At 35.7% G+C, this 19,606-nt stretch overlaps 1 protein-coding gene across 12 annotated transcripts in view; it reads right to left on the bottom strand.

The window, feature by feature from the left end:
- Window positions 1-1,478: 1,478 nt before the first annotated feature.
- LOC123536311 (catenin delta-2-like) overlaps window positions 1,479-19,606 on the bottom strand; it is a 63,776-nt gene continuing 45,648 nt past the window's right edge. For all 12 annotated transcript variants that reach the window (XM_045319390.2, XM_045319391.2, XM_045319394.2 and 9 more), the window contains 12 exons: window positions 18,930-19,046; window positions 18,371-18,522; window positions 17,816-18,057; window positions 15,854-15,929; window positions 14,918-15,074; window positions 12,579-12,729; window positions 11,783-11,915; window positions 10,829-10,922; window positions 9,893-9,990; window positions 9,303-9,493; window positions 5,605-5,753; window positions 1,479-4,846 (listed from right to left, as the gene is read on the bottom strand). In XM_045319390.2, the coding sequence (XP_045175325.1) occupies window positions 4,721-4,846; window positions 5,605-5,753; window positions 9,303-9,493; window positions 9,893-9,990; window positions 10,829-10,922; window positions 11,783-11,915; window positions 12,579-12,729; window positions 14,918-15,074; window positions 15,854-15,929; window positions 17,816-18,057; window positions 18,371-18,522; window positions 18,930-19,046 (1,686 nt within the window). In that variant the 3' untranslated portion in view covers window positions 1,479-4,720. The remainder of the gene's footprint in view (window positions 4,847-5,604; window positions 5,754-9,302; window positions 9,494-9,892; window positions 9,991-10,828; window positions 10,923-11,782; window positions 11,916-12,578; window positions 12,730-14,917; window positions 15,075-15,853; window positions 15,930-17,815; window positions 18,058-18,370; window positions 18,523-18,929; window positions 19,047-19,606) is intronic.

Raw genomic sequence — 19,606 nt, 5'->3', positions numbered from 1 at the left:
CATGCACGCACGCACGTATGCCGAACAGCCATTTGGACAAAAATGACAAAAATGTGCAGCCGGATTGAGAATGGACCAAGGACTCAGGGCCTAGGAATACCATGCTAAGACTCTACTGACCGAGCTTACAGGCTGCTTACAAATCTCTCCTCAAACTGAATCAAGTCCAAAACCATCAGCTTCATCAATATTTTCTAATCTTGTGAGTTTGTTCATGCAAACTTCAAATCAGTGTGTGTTTGATTAAATGCCCTATTTTTGAATTACTAAGTTTATCTTGCATCGGTTCAAGAGTGGAAGGTCATGGGTTCTTTCAAGGGCTGGGCTGAGTCATACAAAGACATGAAAAAACAGTAGCTCACTTGCTTTGCACTAAGCATTAATAATAAAACCGGCTTCTCTTCTCTCATACTCCATGGCAATGATTACCATAAGCTATGAGGTGTTGACAGTAATTAATATAAAACTATAGGACTTGCTTCGTTGTTTCTTTAAAGTTGATTAAAATTTTGACAAAGGGCATAATTGAATGTATGACAGGTCTTTGGGAAACAGTGTCTCACAACATACTCGTTCTATGCTTTCTAATGAACATTTTAAAACTGAACAAACAAGAGCTGTCACTAATGGTGACAAATGCCCCCCCGCAGCGCCTTCACCTTTGACCTGGTGACCCCAAAGTCAATAGAGGTCATGTACTCAATAAGTACTATTAGCATGTGAAGTTTGAAGGTTCACGAGTAAAGTGCCTTCATGCAAAAAGTTAGCGTTGCCTTCATGCAAAACGTTAACGCTGTAACGAACGGATGACAGTTGAAAACCAATGTGCCTCCCTTCGGGGGCATAAAAATAAAAAAAACTAAGATACAACTTTTCATAATACATCTATAAATGAAAAATTTCAGAATTTTTGCTTTACAGTACTTTAGCTTAAGTATTAGTGTTAACCCTATTTTACTCTCGATTCTTATCAAAGATTTCAAGTAGTACCAGGTAAACACTTGATTCTTTTCCAGTTTTAAGGTAGAGTTCCTTTTCAAGTTGTAAGGTAATGGACCCATAAGAACATCTCTTCTTCCCATCACGACTTTAGCTGTATGAACAGTACATGTTTAGGTGGCTAACTAGTAAAAAACTTGAAAATAAAACTGTGATAAGTTATTTCTGAACATTAAATGGCTTGCCAGTCAATAGTCAAAACTACTGACCTTCAGTCCTCGGGACAGTGAGCAATAGTTTGGCAATGACCTGCAAGCCATTCAATAAGTATATAATATTGCACAACTGAGATGTCCATAACGAATGATAACTGATTTTCCCCTTCTGGCCTTTCACTGTAAATTGTACTATTCACATACTGCATAAAGGTTCTGGACACACCACTCAGATTTCAAGTACCTCACACAAACTTGTGTGCAGACATCCTGACAAGCTAAAAGCCAGTACAGACTTGGAAGAATGAAACAAAAAACAACAAATTTCAAGTTTTTCCCTCTCTTTTTATTAATTTAGAACATGGTGTATATATATAATATGTTATCAAAAAAATGCATGATATGAATTATGTTATAGCTATGGATAAAGAAAGGGCAATCTTTTATTACTTATACATAGTACAGCATCTACCGTTTTTTGACACAATTTACATAGAAAAATATACAAACACCAATAATTTGTAGTACGTTCTAAAAATCTGATGAGCTATATATGAATTATTTACATAATTTACAAAAAAAAAAACAGGAGTACAAAAAACAACAGCTAGTTAATATACAAAGCGTGACCATGACAACCGCATTTGGCTGAACAACATCAACCTTTTCGCCTGATTAACTGGTGTCAATATGGATTTTAAACACAACATACCCGAAGGAAATTTTTAAAAATTCACTTTCAAATTCAGTGAAAACAGAAACGTATAAACTGAGTTTCTCACAACAGGGCTAGTTAGTCCACAACCGAGAGAAAAAAAAACATTTAAAATTAAAATTAGTCGGTGTGTAAAATTTTAAAATGGCACAACCAAAATTATGAATGAATTGAGCATAATTAATGGAAAATGTAAAAATACTCCCTAATATACTGATATAGGCCAACAATATCATGAAAATAGTCACAGAATAGCCAACAAGCTTGAATAAAGATATGCAAAAAATATGTAAACAGTGCTAAGAGAGGTATTTTTCCTAGGCAGAAACTACTGTCTCGTCAATTTCTTTTGAGTATCAAAATTAACTTTTTCCATATTGCATTCGTTCCAAAAGCTTTACATGCATCACTATTAAAAATTCCTTAATAATACACACTTACTTAATGATATCAACAATATATAAATACAATGACAATCAAAAACGACTGTCTGTCAAGAACATGCACTTGAGTCGCTTTCTTCAGATATTAGTGAAAACAAAACCATTGCCTAAACTATCCAATCAAAATGATTTACCAGTAAATGTCAGGGAATATTGTTATCTTTGTCAGCAGTACTTTTGGAACAATATAATATCATGAATACATGGTAAACTGCATTGAAGATACACTGTCACATGAAGCTATTTTCACTTTAAACAAATTTCTCATTTTTTTAAAAAATGGTTACTAATGCAAAATCACAAATTTCTGTGGAAATTTAATTTTTGTTGATTTTGTGCTGTGTCAATCTATAAATCAAGTCCTACTGAACGTAGAAAATTCCTACATACACTCTGAAATCCACGACTTTTCAGCATAAAATGAAATATTTTCGCAGTATACAGTAAATAAAGGCATTATAAAGGCAGACATACACATTAGGGAAACTAAATTCAGTATGTTTTTTGATTTTCATAACATAATATGGTATGATTTCCTGTATAGATCTACTGGTGACAATTTCTATAAGCATTTGTATAAAAGCAAACAAAAGCCTCTTTATTAGATCAAAAGGATTTAAAATTTCCAAGACAACACATTCTTACTAGTTTCGACTTTTATGTCTTCTAATATCAAATACTTTGCTAGTTTCATGCGTTATTGAAGCTGACATGACAGATACAGTATTAAACAGCCACTTGCCTTAAGCAGCCAATCAGCTATCTTCCGAAAATTGACATTTTGTTCTAATTTCAACTTGTCTTAAGCAGCCAGACTGTATTGTTCCTTTGTCTGGATGTTTAATACAGACTTGTTTATATGTTTATATACTAAACGAAAGTAGTGAAGAATTATAGAAGTGTTTCTACTGGAAATAAAATTACCCGAAAGAAGTTAAAGTACAAGCTGTAACGAAAGGGGGAAATGCATCTTTTTCAAAATCTGATTGAGACTAACAAAGAACAAAAGGTTTGCCTGGAAAAGACGTTTAAGCTAAGGACTGGCTATCAAAAGTTTCGACAGCTACTGACTAAGAAGTATAATGTTTTCTAGAGTATGCAATTAACACAGACCTTTCTGGGGAATTTACACATAATTACATTGTATATGCTGAAAATATATAACATCCTTCACTTACATGATAGATGCGACGAAAAATATAAAAATAAAAGACAAAAAAATAAATTGATCCACATTCAGTGATTGTATTTCAAATGGTCACACTTTTCATAGCATCACACTTGACACAGGTTTATCTCACAAAGATAAAATATTCAAATAAATCCACAGACATCTAGCACTGTAGATTTAGTTTTGCATAATTATAAAATGAAGTATCACCCACACAGCCTCCTGTGGAACAGTAAATTATATAAAGTAAGTACAATAAACAATATGGAATGTAAAAACATTAGGCCATTTCTTAATAGCCTCTTTTAACTCATCACATCGTACAAAAGTCTAGGCAACCATGCCTTACAATGTTCTGTGCAACCGTGCCATACAATGTTCATGGCAACGATGCTGTACAATGTTCACGGCAACCGTGCCATACAATGTTTAAGGCAACCCTGCCATATAATGCTTAAAGCAACCATATCATATCATGCAAGGTTCAGCCCGAGCAGAGCAATTATGCCATACAGTATCCAGTACAATCATGCTGGACAAAGTTAAGGGAATCACATCTTTCTGGCCAGGTTTTCTACAAGATAATGTCATCTACCTCTTCCACAATGTCTACCCATATGCTTTTTTAGAACCAGTCAGACATGTATCTGTCACAATAAACCATTCATAAACTATAAGAGAATGATCCCTGACAAGATTCTTCACTTCTCAACTACTGGCGTCGATAATCACATAATCTTTCCTCTCTTTTCCATACCGAAAAGCACAAGCATTTTTTTGTGTCAACACAATAGTCATCAGGGGTGAAAAATGTTGTGTAATGTCTCATAGATCACTTTAGTACATAATTTACAGTATCAACCTCTTAAAGCATAACACCATGCTTTTTTTACCAATGTATTTGTCATCTAATGTTGGCACAATGGTTTCCCATAAGAAAACACACAAATCCACAGAAAGGTACTGGTCGCATCGAAGCAATGTCTGTTTACCAAGCAGTATTTGGAGAATGCTTAGGCCAAAAAAAAAGAATCTATCATACTTTTATCAAATTTTTCCTTAAACAGAGATTAGTTACAATAGAGGAGTTCGAAATAAATAAAGCTGGGCAGTGCATCCCATCTCCAAATTTCTCCACCAATACATGTAATTGAGCTTTCAACATTGTGGATCTACAAGTGCTTTTTACACAGTCTTTAATTTTTAATCCATTCTCTCGTTCCGTTATAACTGTTCGCTATACCCAAGAATCGGCCCCTTCTGCCTGGTCCTGGCCCAACATGACCTGACCTGGGCTTACTGGACGTTTCTTGTTCACTCTGGCATACAGCGGTTCCTGTGTAGGGCTTCCTTGCTGTTGACCCTGCAAAAGTCAAGGTCAGATTTATTTATAGATAGATATATTACAGTATACTTCTTAACAGGTGCAACATAAGACAGGTTGTATTAATTAAGTGATGTGATAATTAATCATGGCATCAACAAAATCATAAACAAATGGTCCATGACAAGACAATCTAAGAAACTTGTCCTAAAAAATCTTTATCAGTGTTACAGGTATATAACTGTTCAGACAGAAAAACTGCATTATTAGGTTAGTAGTTCTAACCGGATAGAATCGTGAAAAAATTACCAGTCTTTGGTACAACGCTCATCATTAGCAAAACAACTAAATTATCACAGTGTAAAAGACTGAAAAGAATAGCGTTCTTGTCTCATTTTTGCAAAAAATAACAACATGTATAAGACATGATTAATCAAACATCAGGCATTTTTGTACAGATCAACTGATGTAAAAATTTCAGCTGATTCTAAAAACTTGTTTTAATCAGCATACAACAGCTCTGTACCAAAATGCTATAAACCTTTAACCTGCTTAATTTCTAAATTGGACTCGTCCATCTTTCATTTCGGGCAATACCATTTATCATTTTAAGGTGTTTTCACTGAAAATTTACTGACTTGATAGCAAACAGTACAGACCATGATCAGACTACACGATGTGCAGGCTGATCTTGGTCTCCACTGGTCGCAAAGGCAGAATCACTTGCTGCGATCAGGCTAAGGGTTAAACCAGGTTTTGGTACTTAAAGCTTGTGTTTTACTAACACTAATACTTACAGGCATCATATTTGGGAAGAGAGGTACGGCTCCCGCCGGAGGTTTGTTTCTTGGGTTTCTTTGTTCGTCAATGGGGGCATAACCTGGTCCTATATCATTCATTGGCACTGCATCTAGACGTCCCTGCTGGCTTCCATACATTGCAGCATCTACAACAAAAACACAAAATTACTAGATCATTATTTAAGTTAGGCCTAAACGACGATTAAAGACAGAAACATGGATACAGTGAACTTGCTGGGACAGAAGAAATTTGTTGCTTTTACCTGTAATTTGTTAAAGAACAGCACTTTGACGGAAAGAAGAATTAAAGAACTTGTTTGTACCAGAAATAAGTACATAAATAGTATAAGTACATAAAAAGTATAAGTACACAAACAAAATAGTTTGTTCATTTATGATATTAATAGTAATATTGCAAAGCATCTAATTAATACTCTTTCTTCCAAGAAAATGCAGAACACGAAGTAAATCAAACAGTATAGTTGCAGTTATCACACATTCAAAGTAGTAAGAGTTAATTTATCTGAAATGGTTAAATAATCACACTGAAAAAACATCTGTTAATCAACTGACAATATTAAAGGCACTGACCTCCAGATTTGGCTAAAAAATATTGAAGTTTGGTCATATTATGAACATTAGAATATGTATTTTTGTTTCTAAAATATTTTAAAACTTCCAAATCAAGAAAAAAGGATGACCGCGTCGGGAATTGAGCCCCGGACTGCCGTGGCAATAAAGACATTTTCCCGTCGTCATAACCAATAGCGCTATAGCTGAAGTAGTGATTAGTGACTTCAAAATATAGATATCTATAATGAGACAGTTTCCCTGGAGTAAAAGCATGACAAACGCTTTTCGATTTTCATTGCAAAAAGTAGTAAAAACAGCAAACTCTCGTGTGTTTTCGTAACATAAAGTTTGTCAGTAATTTAGTGTTAAAGCCTTCTTAAGAAATATACCATTTATTTCAAGGTATCTAAAAACCAAGAGGACCATGATGGTCCTGAATCGCTCACCTCTTCCCACATGACCCAGTTTTGAGTATGACGTCGTTTTTTCTATTATTTGACATAGTGACCTAATTTTTGAGCTCATGTGACTCAGTTTTGAACTTGACCTAGATATTATCAAGATAAAAATTCTGACCAATTTTCAAGAAGATCCACTGAAAAAAATGGTCTCTAGAGAGGTCACAAGGTTTTTCTATTATTTGACCTATTGACCTAGTTTTCGAAGGTACGTGACACTGTTTTGAATTTTACCTAGATATCATCAAGGTGAACATTCTCACTAATTTTCATGAAGATCTCATGAAAAATATGGCCTCTAGAGAGGTCACAAGGTTTTTCTATTTTTATACCTACTGGCCTAGTTTTTGACTGCACGTGACCCAGTTTCGAAACGGACCTAGATATCATCAAGGTGAACATTCAAATCAATTTTCATGAAGATCCATTGAAAAATATGGCCTCTAGAGAGGTCAAAAGATTTTAATAATTTTAGACCTACTGACCTAGTTTTTGATCGCAGTTGACCCAGTTTCAAACTTGACCTAGATATCATCAAGATGAACATTCAGACCAACTTTCAGAGATCCCATGAAAAGTATGGCCTCTAGAGAGGTCACAAGGTTTTTTTATTATTTGACCTACTGACCTAGTTTTTTAAGGCACGTGACCCAGTTTCAAACTTGACCTAGATATCATCAAGGTGAACATTCTGACCAAGTTTTATGGAGATCCATTCACAAGTATGGCCTCTAGAGAGGTCACAAGGTTTTTCTATTTTTAGACCTACTGATTTAGTTTTTGACCGCACATGACCCTGTTTCGAACTTGACCTAGATATTATCAAGATGAACATTCAGACCAACTTTCATACAGATCCCATGAAAAATATGGCCTTTAGAGAGGTCACAATGTTTTTCTATTATTTGACCTACTGACCTAGTTTTTAAAGGCACGTGACCCACTTTCGAAACTGACCTAGATATCATCAAGATGAACATTCAGACCAACTTTCATACAGATCCCATGAAAAATATGGCCTCTAGAGAGGTCACAAGGTTTTTCTATTATTTGACCTACTGACCTAGTTTTTGAAGGCACATGACCCACTTTCGAACTTGACCTAGATATCATCAAGGTGAACATTCTCACTAATTTTGATGAATATCTCATGAAAAATATGGCCTCTAGAGAGGTCACAATGTTTTTCTATTTTTATACCTTCTGGCCTAGTTTTTGACCGCACGTGACCCAGTTTCGAAACGGACCTAGATATCATCAAGGTGAACATTCAGATCAATTTTCATGAAGATCCATTGAAAAATATGGCCTCTAGAGAGGTCAAAAGATTTTAATAATTTTAGACCTACTGACCTAGTTTTTGGTCGCAGTTGACCCAGTTTCAAACTTGACCTAGATATCATCAAGATGAACATTCAGACCAACTTTCATACAGATCCCATGAAAAGTATGGCCTCTAGAGAGGTCACAAGGTTTTTTTATTATTTGACCTACTGACCTAGTTTTTTAAGGCACGTGATCCAGTTTCAAACTTGACCTAGATATCATCAAGGTGAACATTCTGACCAAGTTTAATGGAGATCCATTCACAAGTATGGCCTCTAGAGAGGTCACAAGGTTTTTCTATTTTTAGACCTACTGACCTAGTTTTTGACTGCACATGACCCTGTTTCGAACTTGACCTAGATATTATCAAGATGAACATTCAGACCAACTTTCATACAGATCCCATGAAAAATATGGCCTCTAGAGAGGTCACAAGGTTTTTCTATTATTTGACCTACTGACCTAGTTTTTGAAGGCACATGACCCACTTTCGAACTAGACCTAGATATCATCAAGGTGAACATTCTGAACAATTTTCATGAAGATCTCATGAAATATATGGCCTCTAGAGAGGTCACAAGGTTTTTCTATTTTTAGACCTACTGACCTAGTTTTTGACCGCATGTGACCCAGTTTCGAACTTGACCTAGATATCATCAAGATGAACATTCAGACCAACTTTCATACAGATCCCATGAAAAATGTGGCCTTTAGAGAGGTCACAAGGTTTTTCTATTATCTGACCTACTGACCTAGTTTTTGATGGCACGTGACTCAGTTTCGAACTTGGTCTTGATATCATCAAGATGAACGTTCTGACCAATTTTCATGAAGATCTTGTGAAATATATGGCCTCTAGAGAGGTCACAAGGTTTTTCTATTTTTAGACCTACTGACCTAGTTTTTTGATGGCATGTGACCCAGTTTTGAACTTGACCTAGATATCATCAAGGTGAACATTCTGACCAATTTTCATGAAGATCATGTGAAATATATGGCCTCTAGAGAGGTCACAAGGTTTTTCTATTTTTAGACCTACTGACCTAGTTTTTGGAGGCATGTGACCCAGTTTCGAACTTAACCTAGATATCATCAAGATGAACATTCTGACAAATTTTCATAAAGATCCTATGAAAAATGTGACCTCTAGAGTGGTCACAAGCAAAAGTTTACGGACGCACGCACGCACTCACGCACGCACGCACACCGCGCGATCACAAAAGCTCACCTTGTCACTTTGTGACAGGTGAGCTAACAAATTGTTGTCAAACAATCTGGAAGCATGCTGCTTTAAACCATTGTTTTATTAAGTTTCCAACAGAAGGAAGCGATATTTACCATGTTGGTCGAGTGCTGGATTGCTATGGCCCTGCACCAATCTCGGATTGCTACCCATCGTACCAGGACTGCCAGTGTAACCATTTCCCCGCCGTGATGCTAAAGTAGTATCATCATAACCTTGACTGTACTTTGGTCGATTTATGGTGTTGTACGGTGTGGAGAAATTGCTGTTTGGTTGCCCAACACCACTGCAAACAAAACATTAACAATTCAACATAAATAGAAACATAAGAATGAATCATCAGGACTTAGACATTATTTTCTTCTGATTTTGGGGATGGAGAAAATTGTTAAAACTAGAAAAGGGGAAAATCACACTTATTTTTCAAATTAATATTTAAGAAATAATGTACAGAAAAATTGTGTTTTAACATTATTAATACACGAGAGGTTAAACGTCCGGGGAATAATTTCACGAGGGCGCAAAGCCTGGCAACATACAACCAATAATGAGTGTATTAATTTAAGTAAAACACAATTTTGCTATACATTATTTCAATTCTAATATGCCCATTACCTAAAACAAAAGATTAAATATACCATTGTAGAGCTTCAATAATATATTTGCTCTCTATTACATAACTTACCTAGATACTGGTACTGAAGGTTTGAAGTCTTTTTCAGTATATCCCTGCTCCATATAAGTTTTGTGTAACACTTTCACCTCCCATAAAGCCTGACACACCTGCAAGTACCAAGCAGTATTTAGTATCCTGCCTATTTTCTTATCCTTCCACCCAAATTTTACATACAAATGGTACGGTGTCTTAAACCATTTGAATTTCAAGAACATACTAAGTTTGAGAAGAATTCTTGCACAGAAACTATAAAATTTACTCTATTACAAAAATATGGAAATAACTGGAGGCAAGTAGAATTAAAGATTGCTGTGCAAACAGGTTGGTCCTTATCTTAAAACAGCACTACGTGCTATGAAGGATTGGAAGAAATATTGTGAAATACATGTAATTTATATTTGAGGGCAAGTAATTTTTGTGAATTTCATGGATGCATTAATCCAAGAAATTCAATCCAAACGAATTTCATGTAATATCTAACGCTGAAATCTACAAATGAGCCGCGCCATGAGAAAACCAACATAGTGCGTTTGCGACCAGCATGGATCCAGAACAGCATGCGCAGATGCGCACGCTGGTCTGGATCCATGCTGGTCGCAAACGCACTTATGTTGGTTTTCTCATGGCACGGCTCAAATCTATATCTCTATGAAATAGCTCTTTTGACCAAAACCATGAAATTTCATGCCCATGTTATTAACCTTTACCCTGCTAAATTTCTAAAATGGACTGGTTCATCATTCAATTTGGGCAGTACCTCTTATTATTCAAAAGGGTGTTCACTGAAAATTTATTTAATGAATAGCGAACAGTGCTGACTATGATCAGCCTGCACATCTGTGCAGGCTGATCTTGGTGTACACTGGTTGCAAAGGCAAAAAGACTTGCCGCCAACAGGCTAAAGGTTAAATGATTTTACAGTACAATAGTAAAGATATTACTTACTGATGCAGCATATTTCTTTGTTCTGGCATTATATATTTCATGGACCCTGGTCAGATACATCAATCGGGGTAAACCCCCATCTATACAAAAAGACCTGAAATAAGCAAAGTGTTCAATGCTTGAACATTTCATGAAATAGTGACTCAAATTACCAATATTTGTCGTACCCTGAAAGGAACGAATTTATAAATTCTGATGTTTCAATCTAGTTATCAAAATCATTTTCAAAGTGTAGAGATCACTGTGACCTTGCTATATGACATCCATCCCAAATAAGATTAGATTTGTCTACTAAACTAGATGCCCAGGGGCAACATGTCGAGCCTGCCATGCCAAATATAAACAAGATAACAAGATTCCTCAATGCTTGTCAAAGTTATGGGAAGTCGCCATATGACCTATCATGTGTTGGTGCGACGTTAAATCCAACAAAACAAAAAAAAAAAAAAACAAAGTTATGGGCCGGACAAGATCTGAAATTACCTTTGACCTCCAACTGTGGCCTTGACCTTTGAGATAGGAACCTTGGGTTTGCACATGACATTCCGTCTCACTGAGGTTAACATTCATGCCAAATATAAACAAGATTGCTCCATGCATGTCAAAGTTATGGTCCGGACAATCCGGACGGAAGCACAGAGCACTCACCGTCATTTGGACAACTATGTCTTTGCTTCCGCAAGCGGGCTCGACAAAAAGCAAATCTTTTTTTTTAAGTTTTAATGTACATACGTCAACTATTCTCCAGCTATGGTTGGTTTGACCTTGACAACTGACCTACTGATTGATCTTCAACACAACAGGGTTCACATAATCACCCATTTGGTTTCAGGCTTCAGTAATTAACCAGAAACCTCCGAAGTTCAGGGTCTGTGTGACCCTGACGTCTGACCTACCCACACCAATATGAAAATCCTTTAGTAAACATTTAAACAGAAGTAATTTAAAACTTACTTGGCAAATTCTTGATTATGTGATATAACTTCATTGAGACAGGCAAGAACTGCACAGACAGTCTCATCTGTTAATTCTTTAGGTCGATTCTCCTGCGGCAGATTGCTTATCAACTGTTTCATTGCGTACTTCCCTAAAATACAAAAACTTTCATGAAAATTTTGGCCATCTTATATTAGAGCAATCTGTTCATATTATGGAGAAATTCCTCATTAGCCATCGCTGCGGACTACAACCACACATAACATGAAATGGACATGAAAATTTTGAATGCACATTCATGTATATCAATTCCTTACTAGTTCTCACAAAAACAAGATTCCATTACCGTTCTTTAATCTTCCAACTGGACTGTGTAATCCAAATACTAATCAAACATATACTAATTTTTCTAGCATGATTGTGGTGAAAGCTATAGGCTTATTTGAACCATCGAGTCTGCTTCCTGGAAAAATCGGTACTGGTATCAAATAAAAAAAGAGATTGTGATAACCCTAGTGCAGCTTGAACCCTCAAACCCTAGGCAGAGCTGCCAACACCCTATTCAGTACACTGGATCTGCCATGGTTTTCTGAAAAAATGTATTCCTAAACCCGTCATTAAATTACAAACTTTTAATCATTTTGCTTTTGTTTGTGTCAATTACCATAAATGTTTTTAATAAAACATAAGTAAAGTGATCCTCCAATGGGTCACGAAAGAACTTTTTAGAATAACAGAATACATAATTACTCAATCCGAATAAACTATTCACATACAGATTAAGCAAACCATTTGAATGTTGATCAAAACGTACCAACAAGTTCTTTATTCCGCTCGTCAATGGAAAGGTTCCGTAACGCAGTGGCTGACGCACCAACAACTCGTTCTACCTCATATGTCAGGAGGTCAACAAGACTGGGTAATCCTTTCTCTTTCCGTACCAATGCTCGGATCTCAATTGCAGGCTGTTAGACAAAATTATAGAATGAAATAGTTTGAACAACAGCTTCAAATCTCTGTTAAATATTTACCCATTTAACTACATGAAATAATGCTGAGTTACCAGTATATATATTTTCGTCTTACAGGTGGTATTATCTTGAAATTTACTTTATTAACTAACAAGAGCACCGCCTTGCGGGTGCTGACGCTCATCTGATTTTTTTTGTATAATAGAAATATTGTCCTACCCATGATTTTCTAAGTCTAAAAAGGGCCATCACTCTTGCAAAAAGCAGGATAGAGTTATGTTTCTTAATGTACAGTGTCCACTTATGATGGTGAAAAACTGTTGCAAGTTTTAAAGCAGTAGCTTTGATAGTTTATGAGAAAAGTTGACTTAAACATAATATTCAACCAAGAAAATGATTTTTCTAAGTCCAAAAGGGGCAATAATTATTGCAAAAAGCAGGATGGAGTTATGTTGCTTGCTGTACAGGGTCAGCTTATGATGGTGAACAAGAGTTGCAAGTTTAAAAGCAATAGCTTTGATAGTTTAAGAGAAAAAGTTGACCTAAACATAAAACTTAACCAAGAAATCTGATATTTTCTAAGTCCAAAAGGGGCCATAAATCTTGCAAAAAGCAGGATGGAGTTATGTTTCTTGCTGTACAGGGTCAGCTTATGATGGTGAACAAGTGTTGCAAGTTTTAAAGGAATAGCTTTGATAGTTTAGGATAAAAGCTGACCTAAACATAAAACTTAACCAAGAAAACTGATTTTCTAAGTCCAAAAGGGGCAATAATTCTTGCAAAAAGCAAGATGGAGTTATGTTTCTTGATGTACAGGGTCTGCTTATGATGGTGAACAAGTATTCCAAGTTTCAAAGCAAAAGCTTTGATAGTTTAGGAGAAAAGTTGACCTAAACATAAAACTTAACCAAGAAATCTGATATTTTCTAAGTACAAAAGGGGCCATAAATCTTGCAAAAAGCAAGATGGAGTTATGTTTCTTGCTATACAGGGTCAGCTTATGATGGTGAACAAGTATTCCAAGTTTCAAAGCAATAGGTTTGATAGTTTAGGAGAAAAGCTGACCTAAACATAAAACTTAACCAGGCAACGCCGACGCAGACGCCGACGCCGACAACCGCTCAAGTGATGACAATAACTCATCATTTTTTTTTCAAAAAATCAGATGAGCTAAAAATGCAAGTCAATGAACAGGAAAAATCTGTTTCATTTTGCATTCACAGAATACTGTAAAATCATTTTTATTCGCGTAGGACGAATTTTCGCATACTTTGCGCTAGGACCGATGCGAGAATTTAAGACCACACTATTATTATTTTTTGATAAATATTTTCCCTTTCTAAAATTGAAAATGCGCGAATTTAAGCCCGCGCGAAACAGTCCTTCTTCATGTTTGCGCGAAATTTCATGCCAGTGAATTTAAATGATTTCACAGTATATTAAAATGAAAGTGGTGCAGCAAATGTTATCAAAAGCCAAAGCAACTTGATACTTGAATAATGCAATTATTCTGGCATTTCCGCACCTATCACGTTTAACAAAAGCAGTTATAATGAACAATGTAAGGAAGTACAGTAAAATCCAACTGCTTTTCTAAACTGGATAAAGTTTTTTACTGGATTTACTGTCAAACTGACACAACATAGGTCATATGGCAGCTATTCCAGCTTTTCTTGCTGGTGGAACACCCCTGGTGCCCCTCCTAGCATTATTTCAGGCATTGGCGGGCACCTTGGTAGTTACCACTAGCATTCCGGAAAGCAGCTGGATGGCTTCCTCGCATGAAAGTTTATTTATTTGGGTTTTACAGCACACCAACACAGTATAGGTTATATGGCGCCAAAGAGGACTACAAATTTTGGTTTCACATCTCATTTACATCGAAATAAAAACACGAGGTATGGAATCAAAATTTGTATACCTGCTGGAATCACACAGTTACAGCAAAACCAAGTGTTAAGACCCTATCAGTCGCCTCTTATGATCATGCAAGGGTAAGGCAGTGGTTCCAATTATTATCATATATAATCGTCCCAGAACCACATGGGGCAAGAATTCTACACTTAAAGCTAAGTCTGAAGTGAGGGCCAGGTGATTAGAAGTCAGAGACATTAATCACTCGGCCACTGAGGACCAAACAGGAAAAAAAGACAAGTGTTAGGAAGTTAAATGGGTTAATTACCTTCCAGTCACATGCAGCGAGATTCTGTATTGCTCCACATGCAGCCTCCAGCGTGACTGGGTTTGACCCAGATAACAGCGTGAGGAAATATCGAACTGCATCAACACCCCACAATCCTCGATACTCATTTGAAGATGGAGGTAACTTTGGCATTTCCCTAAATATACAAGACACTTTTCTGTAAGTATTCTAAATACAGTAAACATGAAAACTGTAATATTCAAGTTAAAGTAACACCAAAAATCATATAACAACAATGTATACTTAAATTTCCTATGCATGAAATTTCTTGCTTTTGGCCAAAATATTTCGCAGGGATAAAAATTTGTGGATTTAAGCTTTTGAACATGAAATGAGAGAGAATTTTACTATGAATATTGTGATTTAATTTTGTGACTCAACCACAAATTACCCCACAATATCAATTATTTCATAATATAACTTAAATTTTTTCCTTTTATTTGTGACAGCACTATGTTTTTTCAGTTATATATTGTAAGTCGATTAAACTATCCCAACAAGCAAGTACAAAGCTCTATACATTAAAGAGTACTTCCTTGCATGAAGTCAGAACAGGATGTAAATGTATTATTAATAATTAAAGTACAAATAATTATTATCTTAAAGGATAAACACCTCAAATCTCTTCCTGCAAAAAGCCAAGAACTGTGAAATCATTTAATTTCGTGGGCAAGAATTTTCGTGGTTCCTACCAGAACAGTAAGTTTGTTGGGATAAGAATTCATGGATTTCATATTTTGAAAACAAAAGAAATGGGTATCTGCTTGTTTGGATTTAATTTCTTGGATTGACAGTACAATGAAATCCACAAAAATTTGTCCCCCACAAAAAATAATGACTTGAGAGAGATGGGGGGGGGGGGGGGGGGGTGAATAAGTTAATTTCAAATTGATGAAAACTTTTCAAACAACTTACATGCTATCTACATTTTGACCTCCTTTTCCTTTTGGACCTTTCTTTTTACCTCCACCACCAAAACACCCTGTCTTTTCTGTAAATAAAAACTTTCAGTATGTATCTAAACAAATTTTATTCATTGTAACCAGTCTACATCTGAAAATAACCAGTCTGCATCTAGAAATTACCAGTCATTTTGTTCACTGTAACCAGTCTACATCTGAAACTAACCAGTCATTTTGTTCATTGTAACCAGTCTACATCTGGAACTAAGCAGTCACTTTTTCACAGCTTACCATAACAGATTATCACAGATGACATTCTGACACGATTGTAAATTTGTAAAGTAGGGCAGATTTTTTCCTTAAAATTCATTCCTGTGTTTCTTACCAGATTCTGCCATCTGCATTTGTTACTGAACGTACGTTTTTCTAAACATAAATGACACAGATATGAACAACCCTTCTGAGAATTTAGGTCAAATTGCTGCAGGCTGTTCAGCAGAGATCTGACCCAGGCGTTTTGTTTGATCTGTCTGGGATTTAAGTTAGACCAAATTAAATTCTGGTCATACGACAACATTTCAAAAATAACAGCTGAGGAAGACTCCAGGTCTCATTCAAGAAATAATTTAAACCCCCAACTGCCATATAAAAGCCAGAAGATGGCGCTGTGGCAGGTTTTTATATAAATTATGCATGTTTCACATCAGAGAGCCCTTTTTCAAAATTTTAAATAAACTACTGAATAAAAAGTTATGCAAAATTGCATAAATACACATTGAAACATTCTTTATCAATTGGTGTTTTTATTTTTTAAAACAAAAAATTGTGAAGTATAGTTTCAAAAAATTATTTAAACCTAACTGCCAAAAATTTGAGTTTGCCGGGAGGAGCTAGTGAGGTCATGAACCCTACAGAAACAGAGAATGTAAACAATTCCCACGTGGTTAATTTTATCAACGAACTTGATGAGCAGAAGGCTTAATGTATCAATGGAATTAACACCTAGAGTGCATTGTAAAACTTTTCCAGAAAAGTAATTTTGAATTTTTAAACAGAATAGAATATCATATTCAATCATTTCTGCAGTTATATTTTTATGTGTTATTTAAAAAATGTTTTAAGGATATACTGCATCATGGGAACTGAATAACAGACATACAGTGATAAATTATTTCAAATAGCTTATCATTTCTATTAGACCTTATCACAGCAACACTTGCTAATTTGTATGCATTGTGCTACATCTCAGACTTAAATAGTTTATTATTTCTGCATTTATTGCTACATTATCTCAATTAATGGACCTGCCAGCAATGACAGAAAAGTTAAGAATGTTTGATTTCAAGTTTCACTGTTCAATTTACATTAAAAAAAAGATTAAAAATCAGGAATGCTAGTCTCAACACAATTTTTCATAACAATGATATTGATATGGATGCACAAAATATGTATAATAATAATTTGTAATCATCAAAACATGTAGGTTCATATTTCTTCTTCAACTGACCATTGTTTACATTTTCTTGTGAATCATTGAAAGTGAGCTATTTTTAGCTGACAGACAGCCTAGAGTAGCCTTGTTATTTGATAGGCTCCTCCTACAAAACTTACTGCCAGGGTAGTAAAAGTTGGGGCTTTAAAACCTTGTTGTGCACTTGGGCAGAACCAAAGACCTTCCACGAGCCAGCTGGTTAGCTTCCCCACATGCACACATTCTACAACCAAAGCAAGGTCTGGAGCCCAGAATGGTGAGGAGCAAATGATATGAAGCCTGCAACCTTAACCATTCAGCTATGGAGGCTCCTCAAAACCACAAACTTTTTAGTTTTTAAAATCCAGTGATTAACCATCTCAAAATGATTGGCAAAATGCTGTTGTTATTCATTCACATATTCCATACTTAAAAACTTAACTTCCATAGCACTTCACAAATAAGGTGACACTTCTTTACACAGTAAAACTTGCTGCTAATTACCTCCTTTCGCTTGCTGTTTTTGTCGCTTTAATGTTGCTGTGCGTTTTCTGAAAAAGTCTGGATCTTCAACTTCCTGTATCCGGAATGAAAGATTTCGTAATGTACAAACACAGTTTTCTATTGGTTTATTGTCAACATTACTTTGATCAATAGCAGTCCGTAATGTATGAATTAATGATTCAACAAGCCCGTGACACTCCCGTAACTTTTTTCTCGCTTCTGCTCCAGCTGAACTTACATTCCTGCAACAAAATAATAAAAATGAAGTTAATTTAAGGCGATGAAAATAACTGTTTTCACTAATGCTGTAAACTTTGAATATTTTATCGAGTCAAACTTTTACATGCAGATTATCAATATAATTTCACCTTTAAAGAAATCTCCTTACTTTCTAGGATCATTTTTTTCTTATTTAAAGAAAAAGAAAAGCCAACAAAAGGAGCAGGCCTGTCAATGTCAAAATTTCTTAAAAAGTAAAATTCCACAATTACAACTCCTGAGAAACAGAAATCTGAAAAAAAATCTTCTTCCTGCTGCATTTACAATGAACATTACCTTAGAACACCGGTGGCATTTCTGAAGACCGTGGTCCAGGGTTCCTGGGCTTGGAATGGGGAGAGGCCCCTTCTCTCCCAGCCGGAATGAGGAATTATTACAACATTTACTAACACAGCAAGGCCATCATCAACGATAGGCCTCTTCAGATCCTAAAAGTCAGAAAATTTAATTAATAATAATAAACATGTTAGCCAATACCAAATTTTACCTTTGGGAAACGCTATGAATTGGCGGCCTATTTGGACACCTATAAAATTAGTGAAAAAATCTAAATTTTTATAACAAATATTTCTAATTTCCCCAGTATTGTCCTTTGCTTTTTCCTTCGAAACCAATTTCCCATAAACTATGAAAACAAAATAATGAGAATAAGAACAGCGTTTTTAAAAGATCTGAAAGGTCATGTGTATTGCAGCCTTACACCTTTACATGCTAAAGAACCATGATACTGCACTATCATCCAACTAAAATTATAAACAGTTTTCTGGAGAAGTAGCCAATATAAGTTACCAGTGGCAACTATAAATAAAGTCAGTGTTAATTAAGTCGTACTTACATCGTTTGAGGAGAGATTCCAGAGGACCCCAGTTACAGAGTCTTTAACATCTTCATCTTGAGTCTTTCTCAACAGTCGTACTAATGCTGGAATTCCACCTGCATTTTTTATGGCTTTCTGAAATCACACAGGAAAAACCACAGTCAAATGTGTGCTGCCTTGGAAAATTGAATCCTAAAGTAAGCTATGAACTTTCAAAACATTTCTCAATGCAATAGTTCTGATAGTCAATTCCAGCGGTGTAAACCTACTATCACACAGAGTCTGAACAGATAAACATGCAAAATATAGATTTCTGTTCATTAACAAACAAGAGCTGTCACTAATGGTGACAAATGCCCCTACAGCGCCTTGACCTTTGACCTGGTGACCTTGACCTATGACCTGGTGACCCCAAAGTCAGTAGGGGTCCTGTACTCAATAAGTACTATCAGCATGTGAAGTTTGAATGTCCTGGGTGCAGTGGTTTGCGAGTAAAACGCCTTCATGCAAAAAGTTAACGTTGTGACGAACGAACAAACTAACTAACGAACAAACAGACGGACAGCTGAAAACTAATATGCCTCCCTTCAGGGGCATAAAAATACTTTGCACTGTCTATAATACAAAGCTGTCAGTTCTTCAACTTGCAGCATTTAGCAATTATGAAATAAAATCATTAAAACACTAACTTGGAC

The sequence above is a fragment of the Mercenaria mercenaria genome, chromosome 17 (assembly GCF_021730395.1).
Source record: "Mercenaria mercenaria strain notata chromosome 17, MADL_Memer_1, whole genome shotgun sequence".
Taxonomy (NCBI): Eukaryota; Metazoa; Mollusca; class Bivalvia; order Venerida; family Veneridae; genus Mercenaria; species Mercenaria mercenaria.
This window is presented reverse-complemented; position numbering and strand designations above follow the sequence as displayed.